The sequence below is a fragment of the Callorhinus ursinus genome, unplaced genomic scaffold (genome assembly GCF_003265705.2).
Source record: "Callorhinus ursinus isolate GAN/ISIS: 27379988/994484 unplaced genomic scaffold, GSC_fseal_2.0 scaffold10, whole genome shotgun sequence".
Lineage (NCBI taxonomy): Eukaryota > Metazoa > Chordata > Mammalia > Carnivora > Otariidae > Callorhinus > Callorhinus ursinus.
In genome coordinates, this window is record NW_027397072.1 from 943,823 (window position 1) to 956,527 (window position 12,705).

At 51.1% G+C, this 12,705-nt stretch overlaps 1 protein-coding gene across 1 annotated transcript in view; it reads left to right on the forward strand.

Annotated features, from left to right (window-relative positions):
- Window positions 1-12,705, forward strand: part of SNTG2 (syntrophin gamma 2) — a 199,764-nt gene that overhangs the window by 148,935 nt on the left and 38,124 nt on the right. Inside the window, exon 12 of the mRNA XM_073896924.1 lies at window positions 7,719-7,919. Coding sequence (XP_073753025.1) covers window positions 7,719-7,919 — 201 coding nt within the window. The remainder of the gene's footprint in view (window positions 1-7,718; window positions 7,920-12,705) is intronic.

Genomic DNA, 12,705 nt, shown 5'->3' on the forward strand with positions numbered 1-12,705 from the left:
TGCACAGGTGTGTATGTGCACATGTACTGGAGAGGGTATTTTAGTTGCCTCCACTTACAGTAATATGTTCAGAATCTTTGGTTATTATTGTCCTTGTCATTGTTTTTAATATATCAGATACAAACTTGAGTCCTAACAGCTTTCTTATCAGCCACTGAGCTGACCAGAATGGCTGATCAAATAGTTGCCTCCTATTATAGGGAAAGTACTCTCACTGGCTAAGGAAGGGCAAAGTGTTACCTATAACACGCATCCCAAGCTTTTGGTATCATCCATCCAGTTTAGTTGAACACTTCCAAAGTAGGAATCCATTGCAGCAGAATCAGTTCTCAGTTTCTGCTGGGCTGACACCTCCCCCGGGGCATGTGAGGTTGGGAGCGAGGATCAGGGCTTCCCATGAGTCCTGATGGGACTCCTGCTTGCTTGCAGTGGTCGTGTGTTGCTAGATTGGAGATGAAGGCAACTGGGTGAATGTGCATTCCGCCAAGTTGCACAAGCCTCGGAGACACAGTTATCCCATTGGTGGACTTTTAGCAGATCTCAGGCTAGTAGAGAATTCTTTAAAACACTAAATTATACAAAAAGGTTGGGAAGTGGAACCTGAGATGGAAAATGTGGGGAAGAAAGTCAGTCCTGGTCACTGAGCTGGCTCAGGTGAGGGCAGATGGTCCCTGGGGGAGTCAGTCCCCCACCTCCCTGGCGACCTGGGGGCAGTTGTAACGGGCCCAGGCCTGCTCCCAGCTGTGGCTTGTGCCCAGGTTGCTTGGGAGGCCACGTGTGTGGCCTCCGGTCACTGCTCAGGGAGAACCCAGGACTGTCACCACCCATCATGGGGGCAGAGCCACAGGCAACTGGCCCTTAGCCTGCCGGGCGCAGACTGCTGAGATCAGGCCGGCCCACAGTGTACAGGCAGTGGGGGGGTGGTTGAGTGCCACTGAGGGTTTGTGGTTGTGTGTGAAGCGCGTGTTCTAGAGTTCAGTGCGCTATCGCTTCTCGGCCTTTTGGCTAAGATCAAGTGTAGAGTTCGATGGGCTGACTCCACCCCTTGAAGTTTTACTTGATTCCTTTACACCTCAGTTACGTCATCTGCAGAATGAAAGCAGTACTGGTATTCTTTGTTGTACGATCCTCTCTGCAGGATTGTGTTAATTCATTGTGATGCTGTCGCTCTGGCCATAGTGAAGTCCTCACTCAGCACAGCCTCCTGGGCATGTGTGAGGTCCCTTCCAGTCCAGGGCATCCCAGGAGCTGGGACTCACCAGCACCGCGGTCCGGAACAGTGTGCTGCTGGTGACTACGTCTTATCCTACGGGAAGTCACCTGGTGGGAGCTTTAACACAAAGCTAAAGATTCCGTCTTATATGAGATGTGGTCCACACATCTGTCTTCATTCTTTAGGCTTCCATGGTGATGTTATCATGCAGCTAAATCTCAAAACTACTAGTGCGTGCCAGGCAGTGTTTGTGGCTTGACGCGTCCTTGTAAATAAACACCATTTTATTGCACTAACAAATCCCTTTGAGTCATTAGATACTAAGCTAGATAGAACCTCAGTGATCAGAGGTGGTGTTGTACTAACACCCTTAACAAAGCCGTGAGGATAGTAATTGGTTGTAATGCTAGTAGTGATCATATTTACTTATATCGCCTTCACATGTTTCCTCTTCACATGCTGCCTTTTCACTTACTTATCTTTCTGCAGTAGTTGAAACTCATTCGCTCAATTATTAGTTCATGCGTGAAAATTAAAGTCCCAGAGAGAGAGCTGCCTCTGTGTTGGTGATCTATTTTTTGGGAAACAAATAACCCAAACACTTAAATGTATAGAACGACACACATTATCCCAGCCCCTGGGGGCCAGGCGTCATCCGTCTCACTGTTGCGCACAAGGTGAATCAGGATTTCAGCCTACGCTCTGTGGTCCCGGCCAAACGCAGCACAGGGGAATTTGGTTGCTGGAAGATGCTGGACTGGAGGGTGCGGCGCCTTGCTGGAGGCTGCCCTCTGATCCTAGCCAGGTGGCACGCTCCATCAGAGACAACACATCATTTCTGCCATATTCTGTGGTTAGAGCAGGGCACTAAACGCATATAACATATGACACGTGACATATATGTATCATATGTATGATATCTAGAAATATACATGCGGGCGGAGACCAGGTGATGCCCACCATACAGTGTTGGCTGTAGCATGACAGGGAGCAGACTGCACTTGGCCAGACTGTGCTTGTTGCTGAGGAGGCCGGTGTGCAGGGTGGGGACGTCTGGTCGACCTGTGGGCTTCAGTGAGCTCTCAGAGGTGAGTCATATACACTGTGGAGTAAGGCTGTCTCTACACTTCTCTGAAAAGACCAACAGCAAGCCTTGACCACGTTATCAGGGGCATGAGTTTGGGAGTTGTGCCCAACCAGCTAGGAGCTTCCTTTGTTTTGGGGATATATCCATCAAGGACTGATTTCTTCCAGCAGCAAGGAGTCCAGATGGAGAGCTTTGACTCCACGGTAAATGAGGCACAGGCCTGAAATACAAGCCAGGAAGGGTTTGTCCTGTGTCCCAGTGTAGGAGGGCAGTGTCCCCTGCATAGAACCCCCCGTGTCCTTCTCAACTATGCAAATCCAAATAGGAAGTCTGTGTCTAAGTCAAAAGCTAAAAATATACCTGATGGAATTTTTAGTGTGTTTTGTCTGAGAAGATGATCATTAATCAAAAATTAGAAGTTTTGAATGAAAATTTAATGTTTTAAATTTTGGTTGGCCTCCTTAAATATCCTCAAAAAGAATTTTAAATTTAGATCTGGAATTTTAGGCTGCATGTACTAGTAATACACACAAGGGAAACACATTCCCATAATACTATCATCAAAATGCTAAAAAAAATTAATGTTTTGAAGCTGTTCTCATGACAATTCTTACGTGTAGACTTTTATTCATCGATATTCCAAAAAAAAGAATTTTATAGAAAGATCTAATGTCTTTTATCTTTTTTTACAAAGGCTCCTCACTGTCCCATTTTGGCCTTTTTATCACCTTGTTTATATGGCTTTCCACATGTCAGAGGTGTGGTTTTGGTATTGGGATATCTCCGAAGGATCATCCTTTTGTGTGGATGTTCTTCATTAATAAACCAGACAGCTGTTTCTGTTTTTATCCAGCATGTTTCCCAGGAAGACTGAGGGAAAGTCTTCATCAGTACACTTGTTATGAAGCGATTATGAAACCATTAAATTAGCCAGGAGACCAGCTACAGCACGAGGTCAAACTTACAGGGCGCAAGTGGTAACAGTAAAGACAATTCTATAGCACTTAACAGTTTTAAAAAGGAGGTTGTATTCTGTAGGTCAAGTGATGTATTTGGAAGTCTTAAATAGTGATCTCACAAAATGATATCTCCTTTTGTGCACACCTTTAATTGTTGCGGAAGATCATCCTGCACACATACACTCAAAATTATCCATCAGCATTTAACTCATCTTTCAAAGAGTAAAGTAAGTGAATGATTATTCTAAGAACTGGTACGCAGGGCACAGTGTTTTAAAATGACCATTTCCAAGGACAGTCATCAGTATGTGGTCCAGGAATTAAGTTTCATAGTTGTAGTTTTGTTTTTCTGACTTTTTTCTCTCCAAAGATTACCTTTTCTGATTCTTAGATTACTGATTACTGATTCTTAGATTACTTCTTAGATTACTTCTTCTGATTCTTGTTGTTCTCTATTTCAACTCTCATTAGAAAATAGATGAGAAAATTACATCAGTCAGCTTTGGTTGCAGAAGAGACATAAACTGTGCACAGCTCCCGGAGAGCAGCTAATAAAGGTGCCGTCCAACAGTGAGGAGCATCCTGCAGGAAAGTAGATGGATTTTCCTCTCAATATAAGAATATTCCGTTTAAAATTTTCAGTAAACTTAAGCTTACTCATATGTTTAGCAGAGGATCTAGATAGTAATGTCTGCTTTTGGGGAGTGCCTCCGGGAGCCTTGCTGAACACCCCATTTACTTCTGAGCCAATCCTCATTATCTTCCCCCACAGCTCAGAGCTCAGAAGCACAGGGGAAGTAACTCCCCGGAGCCTCACTGGAGGCTGGATGGGACCCAGGTTTGCTTGGCTTCCAGCTGATCTTATATCCTATTCTATTTCACTTGTTGGAAGCATCATGTTCAGGAATCTCTCTGAAGTCTTAAGAGTTTTCTAACCCACTCTCCATCACCGGCAAAGCAGTGGGTTTCTGTAGTTGGGATTCCCAGGGAAGGGGGTTCTCAGTAAATGTCCTGAAGTCCCTCTCATCAGAGGAGAGCTTGCAGGGAACAGTAGGGAAGACTTTGCAGTTGGCTCAGCTGCATTTCAGCAAAGGGCAGGGGGTCTCTAAGAGCTGGGGGGCCAGTCAGGAGAGGAACTCTGAGCCAACTGTGGGACCCAAAGTAAAAGTGAGCTGTCTCTCTCTTTGAGTAGGCTTTAGTTTTGCAAGTGGAAGCAGACCCAGAGACATGGGCCTCCTGCATGGCATGGAGGCCTGAAGGCAGGGGCACCATGTTCCTTGATGTCTGCATTCCCAGGGGAAGGCTCCAGGTCCCCAAGAAAGACAAACCTGGGCTGTGGACTTGGCAGCAGGCTCTTAACAGGGTTTGCATCTCAAAGGGATTTATAATTAGGTTTTTAATGCAGATGCTCTGTGGATAGGAGACTGGGAAGAGGTCTAGGGGAGCCCGAGCTGTGTCAGAGCAAATCACTGACCTCACGTTGACTGAGTTATTATTTCAAAAGAGTGCTACTAGGAAACAACGGGAATGAGCCACACATGGAGCATAAGGTCAGTTACATCATATTAATAGCACATTATTTGTTGTGAGGCTGAACAGCTTGTGTTACAGAAAGTAAAGACATCTCTGAAATCCTTTCGTGTTCTCTCGTGGGATTTCTCAGGTTGTTCAAAAGCTATTTTTAGTTCCTCCTGTTTCTTACATACAGAGCTCAGCTCACTAGTTTGAGTAGTAGACACATTACTCCTTGAAATTCCTCAGAATTGCTCTAAATAAGTAATTCAAAAGAGTCAAATCGCTATGTGGGTGAAAATATTTAATGTGAGGTGGATCTTAGCTCACACTGACCGTCCCTGCTCAGCATTGCCTTAAAGACAACGTGCTTTTGTGCAAACCCATAATGACCTGGTGTGAGCCAAGGATGTGTGTGCCATGTGCAGCCTCCTCCTTATGTCTGCATTTGAAAGTTCAAAAACAGGCTCAGAGAGAAGTAAATGGCCGAGGTCAACAGCCAATATTTGGCAGAGGAAGGTTTCAGGTCTTGACGCATCTCAAGCCCTTGAAACTACGGGCTCCCCAGTTATCCCAGTGACAGGAGAGAACGGGACTGGCCATCCCACTGACCTCCGCACTGGACAGACGCTTCCTGAGGGGTCGTCTTTGGTCATCAGTCTTTGACGGTTACACTCAGTAGTTACAGACAGAATTTCTGTAAGGGTACTTGCTATTCTTGGTTTACGACATGTCATTTTATTTACTGAATAGCTTCTGTTTCCCAGGCTGAAGTGAAGGACCCGGGGGGCTCCAAAATCCAGGTGTGGTCTGTGTTCCCAGGTTCATTTTGAATGAGGAATGCAGACACAGTGCACAGGCCACCCACGCACACCCACGCACACGCACACATGCACACCCATGAGGCAGGAGGTGTCTGGCCTTGTGGAGGAATTCATGCTGCTGGGCACCAGCCGCGGGCAGACAGCACAGAGGGCAGTCCTGCACAGACACAGACATCCATAGGCCAGCAGGAAGTCAGGGCCCAGAGCCCACGAGCCACCTGCGCATATCAGCCATCACTCTGACCTGCAGACTGGTGCCCAGAGAGCATAAGAAGCATGTGGCCAATGACCACGTTCATGTGCATTTGGGGAACTAACTGAACATATGTGTGAATGGGGTGTGTCTGGCTTGGCTGGATGGCCCACCTGGATCAAAATATCTCAAAATCACAGTGAGAAGCCCCCATACTGGGCAGCTGGGGTCATTCCTGCCCCCACACTTGAGTGGCAGTAAACACGGTCCCGCAGGCCGCCCAGCATCCCTGGAAAGGATGTCTGCCCTCTGTCCCCTTTGCTGGACAATGTGGTGCTGGCCGAGCCCATGCAGAGGAACAGTGTGGGGCAGTGTGGGCACGTTGGGGTGTGCACTCCTGTGTGCGCGCGTCCTCCAGTGTGTGTGTGCACCTGTGTGCATGTGCCCTCCAGTGTGTGTGCACCTGTGTGTGCGTGCGTGTCCTCCAGTGTGTGCATGCATGTGTGCACCTGTGCACGTGTGCGTGTCCTCCAGTGTATGTGCGCTTGTATGCAACTTTGTGCGTGCGCGTCCTCCAGTGTGTGTGCACGTGTGTGTGCGTGTGCATGGGTCCTCCAGTGTGTGTGTGCGCACCTGTGTGCATGTGCGCGTGTCCTCCAGTGTGTGTGCACACGTGTGCACCTGTGCGCACGTGTCCTCCAGTGTGTGCACTTGTTTGCATGCATGCGCATGTCCTCCAGCATGTGTGCGTGTCCTCCAGTGTGTGTGCACAAGTGTACACCTGTGTGCGTGCGCGTGTCCTCCAGCGTGTGTGCGCATGTGTGCACGCATGAACGTGCGCCCTCCAGGGAGCGTGTGTGTGCATCTGTGCATGCGCGTGTCCTCCAGTGTGTGTGTGCGCGCGTGTGTGCACCTGTGCGCACGTGTCCTCCAGTGTGTGTGCGCATGTGTGTACCTGTGCACACGTGTGTGTCCTCCAGTGTGTATGTGCTCCTGTGCGCGTTCGTGCGCGTGTCCTCCAGTGTGCATGTGCACATGTGTGCACCTGTGTGTGCGGGCGCGTGTCCTCCAGTGTGTGTGTGCACTAGTGTGCATCTGTGTGCACATGCGTGTCCTCCAATGTGTGTGCGCGAGTGTGCACCTGTACACGCGTGGAAAGCATATTGGAGGGGTGGCTGTGGGCCAGCAGGCAGCCCACACGGGCAAGGAGAGCAGACACTGGCCAGGCACCGCCCCGCCGCCCACAGCTCCGCACACCGGATCTCTGAGACCAGTGTGGGCTCGAGCCGCCCGCAGCGTCTGCTGTGTCCGTAAGGGACTCAGGAAGGAAGTGCAGCCGCAGGGTCACTCTGCTCTGACCTTCACTCTTGAAGGTGTCTCTAGAGTGTTCATTCTATGCGGTCAGGACCACTGGGTTAACGTTTGTCAATCCTGAGTGAGGGTCCTGATCCTGCGGCCTCGGAAGTATTGTGAGCAGGGGGTCCTCTTCCTCGGGACAGAGTTAGGTGGTGGGGGGCGCTGCGGTGCCCTGGGAGCTCATGGTCACTTCTGGTAAGTGCCCGTGTTGTCTTCATTGTTCACTGGTTTTATGCCAAACTGGAGCACGAAGGTCTCCTGACTTTATCTCTGTTTTTCAAGTGAAACACTGAAGAAGCAGCTGTGGTTACCAGAATTTTAAGTGAAAGGTGCTTTTGGCTGTAATTTACTTAAAATTGTGTTTATTTGGGGCCAGTTTCCCCAGCAGCCATGTCGGAGGACAACCTGTTCCTTAATGTGCCCCCAGGTGTGGCTGGCCGGGGTCACAGCAGTCCCCCGCGGGCTGGCAGCCAGGTCCCATTCTTGACGGTTCTGGGGCATCTGCAGTGTCAGGTCCCGGCCCTCAGTGGGGACCCCCATCCCCCGCTAACACGCTGCCTGCTCTGTTTTCCAGTTCTGGCTCACTGAGGATTGCTGGCTGCATGCAGACCTCGGCCTGGGGCCTCGCAGCCTTGAGGACACGTGGCCCTACTGCTTCAGTGTCCTGGTCGGCCATGGCCAGAGTCGCCTGTTCAGCGTGGAGCTGGGGAGTGAGCTGGCTGCGTGGGAGAGGTCTTTCCAAAGAGCTACTTCCATGGAAGTTCAGAGAACCGGGGTAAGCAACTCCCAGCTTTTGAGGGGAGACCTGTGTGGATGCCTGACCTTGCAATTCGGTGTTCAGACATTTGTTCCAGAAAGAAATGAATCTTTTAAAGTTGAGCGTGCTCCCCTGGGTCGCCAGGTCCAAGCGAGTGTGTTTGGCTGGTGACGGGGTCACGATGCGGAGGAGTGAGGGGGTTTGCATCTCTACATGTATGTGCGGGGAGGGCCACTTGCTTCCCTCCATGGGGCTCAAGGGACAGCACACCCATGTTCCTGTTTAGCCAGGCTCCGACAGACTATTCTCTGCAGACAGCGCATGAATAATCCGCTGTGAAGAAACCTGGGTAAGGTCACGTTATGGCATGCAGTGACCCTTCCTCTGCATCTTAGTGATCCAGAGGAGAATATAGACTGCACCTTGTCAGGACAGCAGATGAATCACTCACACACTTGGATATGTGTCGATGGAAAGCGTCAGGAAGAAGGTATTTCAATCCTTATCATCATGAACAGCAGGATCCCCTTCATGGGGAGGCCACCCTATAAATCAGAGGCAAGAAATGCATCAGGGAGGGGACTTAGCCACCCAACAGCGCTGGGCTCATCCAGCCTCGCGTCTGTAACCCTAAGGCTGTGAGCTCAGCCACGGAAAACTGCCCCCTCCCTCAGACACGTGTGTGTGGAGTGGGAAGATCCCGGGTTACCATCTGGTCTCCTGGTTGGTGCACTGGCCGCCACAGGCCTGGGGGCTTCCCTGTGAGTGTTTAAGCATCACCGCCACCCATGGGTCCACGTGATGAGGTCACACTCAGATGTTTTGTGGAGACCAAACGTCACAGTTTCTTCTGCGACCCTTCTCTTGAGTGGAGCAGGGCGTCCTGGATGGAATTCGGTTCTGAAGCTCACGGTAACCTGCTTGCTGCAGGCGGGTGTGGGAGGGTCCTCAGGCACCAAACACCAACTCCCTGATCTCGGGGACCTGCTTGGACTTGTAGCAGCTGTGAGCAGCTCAGACCCCCTGAACACAGCTGAAGTCTCAGAGCGCGAGTGACAGCCCTTGTTGGCCCAGGTGAACTTTATGTTCTTACCTCAGGCAAGTATCACTCTGTGGTGTCCACAGCTGTGCTGAAAGCAGGGGGCTGTTTGAGCCCCTGGGGGAGACACCCTCCAGGAGACACACCATGATGTCCCGCAGTAGAGGGAGGCTGCAGGACCCACTCATCCCATGCCCGTCGTAACACAACGAGGGTCCCAACCATCCTGTGTGGATTCCATTCTCTCTTCTCCCTTCCTTGTGTCCAGAGCACGGGGTCAGGGCTCGGGGGCACCGTGCTTTCATAGCCAGAAATCCCTCCAGAAGAAGTGGCTTCTCCCTTTGCAGAGTCCTTGGTACTTGGGGCAAGTAGGAAGGAGGGAGGCCAGGGGGCAGTCTGTAGAAGAGAGGATGTGAAGTCTGAATTAGGACATGGCGGGCATTGTGCCCGGCAAGCTCTGGGGGAAGCATTTTCAATTATCCAGGATCAAGACGAGGATCTCTTCGTGGGTAGAGGGGGCGAGGATGAGTGTGGTCCTGATGGTGACCATCCGGTGACACGAATAACGGACCGGCTTGTGCCACGGGTGCTCCTGGAGAGAGTGGGATCTCCTTGTGCAGGAGGGAAAGGTCACACAAGGCCTCCCAAATCTGAAAATCCTCATACCCACTTGAGCCTTTCCAAGACACGATCCCATGGGGTTTCCTCGCACCCAGGTGCTGACGTCCAGTGCCGGAGCCTCGGTTTTCTGGACTCGGAGGTGGGAAGGAAGGAGGATATCCTTTGGAAAGTGGTGGATCAAGTCTTGGCCTGACCTGTTTCTGCCTCTGTGAACGTGGGCAAAATAGTTCTCCAAACACCTCTACTTAATCTGTAAATTAAGGATACACACAAGAGCCGTTATGGAAACTATGATAATTTTAACGTGTGCTCTGTGCCAAGCTGTGTGCTGTTTGTGTGCACTGTTAATCTTTTAAAGTAAATCTAAGATGTGATACTGTTTTTTTTTCCTTTCCTTTCACTGATGAGAAGACTCAGTTTGCAAGGACTGAGTGGCCCCTTCAAGGTCACCCAGAGATGAGCCACGTGACCAGTGACCAGCCCCACCCCGCCCCTGTGCCGAAGCAGGCTTCTCGACTGCTTAGCGCTGCCACCCCCATCCTGCGTCTGCTTGATTCAGCAGCTTCTCTTCTGTGTTCAGACTTTGATTTGACCCCAGCCCAAGATCCCAGCTTTAAAGTTCGACAAGGTTTACCTGTTTATAATTTGGACGACACTGGTTTCCTTCTCTGTGTTCAGCAGGCTGCAGGCCTTATTCGTGCTTCTCCATAAGGATTTCTGAAAGAGAGGTCTGGATTTACACTCAGGGCATGTTTCTCCCCAGTAGTTTCTCAGTGCACCTTATCTGGGCTCAGTGTTGTAGAAGCTGGATGCTTGCCTCCTGCCCAGCTCTAGCTCAATGACGTTTTTAAACTAATAATATTTTAAATCATACTTACATTACAAATCTCTTGTAGGCACCTGAAATCCAGGTGTCCTGCACACGCACGACTGAGTGGAGAACTTCCTTGGTTGGAGCGTCTGGGTGGCTCAGTCGGTTAAGCATCTAACTCTTGGTTTTGGCTCAGGTCTTGATCTCAGGGATGTGAGACTGAGCCCCAAGTCGGGCTCCACGCTCAGCGGAGTCTGCTGGGGATTCTCTCTCTCTCTCCCGCTGCACCCCCTCGTGCTCATGCTCTCTCTCTTTCAAAAATAACAAAGAACTTCCCTGGTTGTGCCCGCTGTACCGCCCCCAGGCTCGGGTGCAAGGGTGGGTGTCATGTTGTACATTCTTCAGATGGTTTTACACAGATGACAGCACCGTTTTTTCTTTCTTACTAAAAACGTATTCATCACGTGCGCATAATGCTTTGTAATGTGCAAATGCTGTACATTTTATGCACATCGATTCATCTGATTTTTCTTTTACTTATTATCCCAGCAACACCCTCTTAGAATTTAAGAAAAATAGAAAATCTCTTTCCTCATCATGACATGCGGTACCAAGTCTCTGCATCCGGCCGGCTGCCTGTGGCCACAGTGGCAGGAATCCCCTGCCTGGCGCTACGACGCACTGGGGCTGTAACCTTCCCGATAACAGGGCTTCCCGCAGACGCACCAGCTCTTCCCATTGCCACCCCACCGAGCTTGGAGTTTCGGATGTTTGCTTAGAACGCCTCCCCTCCTGGTTGTGGATGCAGCGGCCTTCTGTTCGCCCTCCCTGGAGGAGGGCGCTTCTCCCCCAGCAGTGGGATGACCGTAGCGTCCCTCCTTGGGTCTGATTTTGCCAGATTACGTCATGAACCCAGTGGATTAACATGCTTGTCGGGGAATGCTGTCTGCTGACGAGTGTCCACTCTGGGGCCAGGGGTGCGGTTAACCTCCCTCCAGGGTAGAAGAGGGGTGGACACCTTAAGCTCAGTTAGAGGAAGTGATTACCAGCCAGCGACAGGGGGTTGGTGGCTGGTTTATTTCAAGATGACTCAGCCGTTCTCACTGGTGCCGTATAAGAAATGAAGTGACATCTATGTAGGCAGCCCCTGAGTCACCGGAGTGTGACCACGTCCGTGAAGGGTTACCTCAGTCATGACTCCCTGTGTTCCAGACATCGTGTCCTTCCAACAGGAGATCTTCCAGTTCCAGCCACGTTTAGGGGTCACTTATCCCATGCTGTCACCTGCGGGTGGGGCAAGTGTGAGCGCCACCCACCCAGTGTGCGCTGGGGACTGTCGCCATGTGGGGGACCTCGCGAGGTTAGCTACTGCGTACAGCATTCGCGCAGCTGGGAGGAATGCACTTTGCAAGGACTTAAAGTCTCTCTTCCAGCCAAGCTGTCTTCAGACCTCAGGTGCACCCAGCCCGCGAAGCAGAGAGACTCCCCAAGTCAGGGTGAGTGAGAGCGTGTGGGCTTGGGGCTCCCTCATCCGTCCTGTGCGAAGCACCTGTGTCCAGAACTGAGTCAGAAGAGAAGCCGCAGAGAAAGAAGGCCAGGATGTTCTGACCCCAGAGCTATTTAAAATTAGGATGGACTGTTCTGGGGAGTAGTGAGTGCCCTGTCACCAGAGGCATCCAAACAGAGTCTTGCTTCTCCGAGACTTTGCAGAGAGGAAAATGCTGCCTGCAGGCTGGACTATACAACCTCTAATATGAGAGCAGATCGCCTAGGATATGGGCAACCAAGCGTGTCCATAAAACATTACAAGCACAAGGAAATGTGTTGAGAAACGTGACCCACCTGAGTGGGCTGGCGAAGCAGGGAGCCGAACTTACGGAATGGCTCGCATATTTACTTATGAAGTCAGCAAGCTCCTCGTTTAAGGGTTTTGAAATGGAAACAGGCATACAGAGCATGGGTCTGCCGTTCGGACGAAGAGCCACGTGCCGTGGGAAGGAAGCACTTATGGAGGATTCGAGGACTGCAGCCGCTGCTCCTGTCAGCACCACCTCCTGGGGGGGGGGTGTCACGCTGCCTGATGGTGTCCCTGGACGCCTCCCGCGCAGCCCTGTCCATGGTGGGCATCTGCCCGCGGGCCCCGCGCCCGCCCACGCTGGAGGGAGCCCCTCTGAGCAGGCATTTGCGCACATGCCCTGCCACAAGGCCTTTGTCCGTGGGCTTTGCTCCCCTCCACATATGTGCAGGCTGGTTCCTGATACCTCTCCACGCACTGACCTAGCAAACCAGGAGCCAGATCAGAGCTGCTGACATGAGGGGGCGTGCAGGGTTTT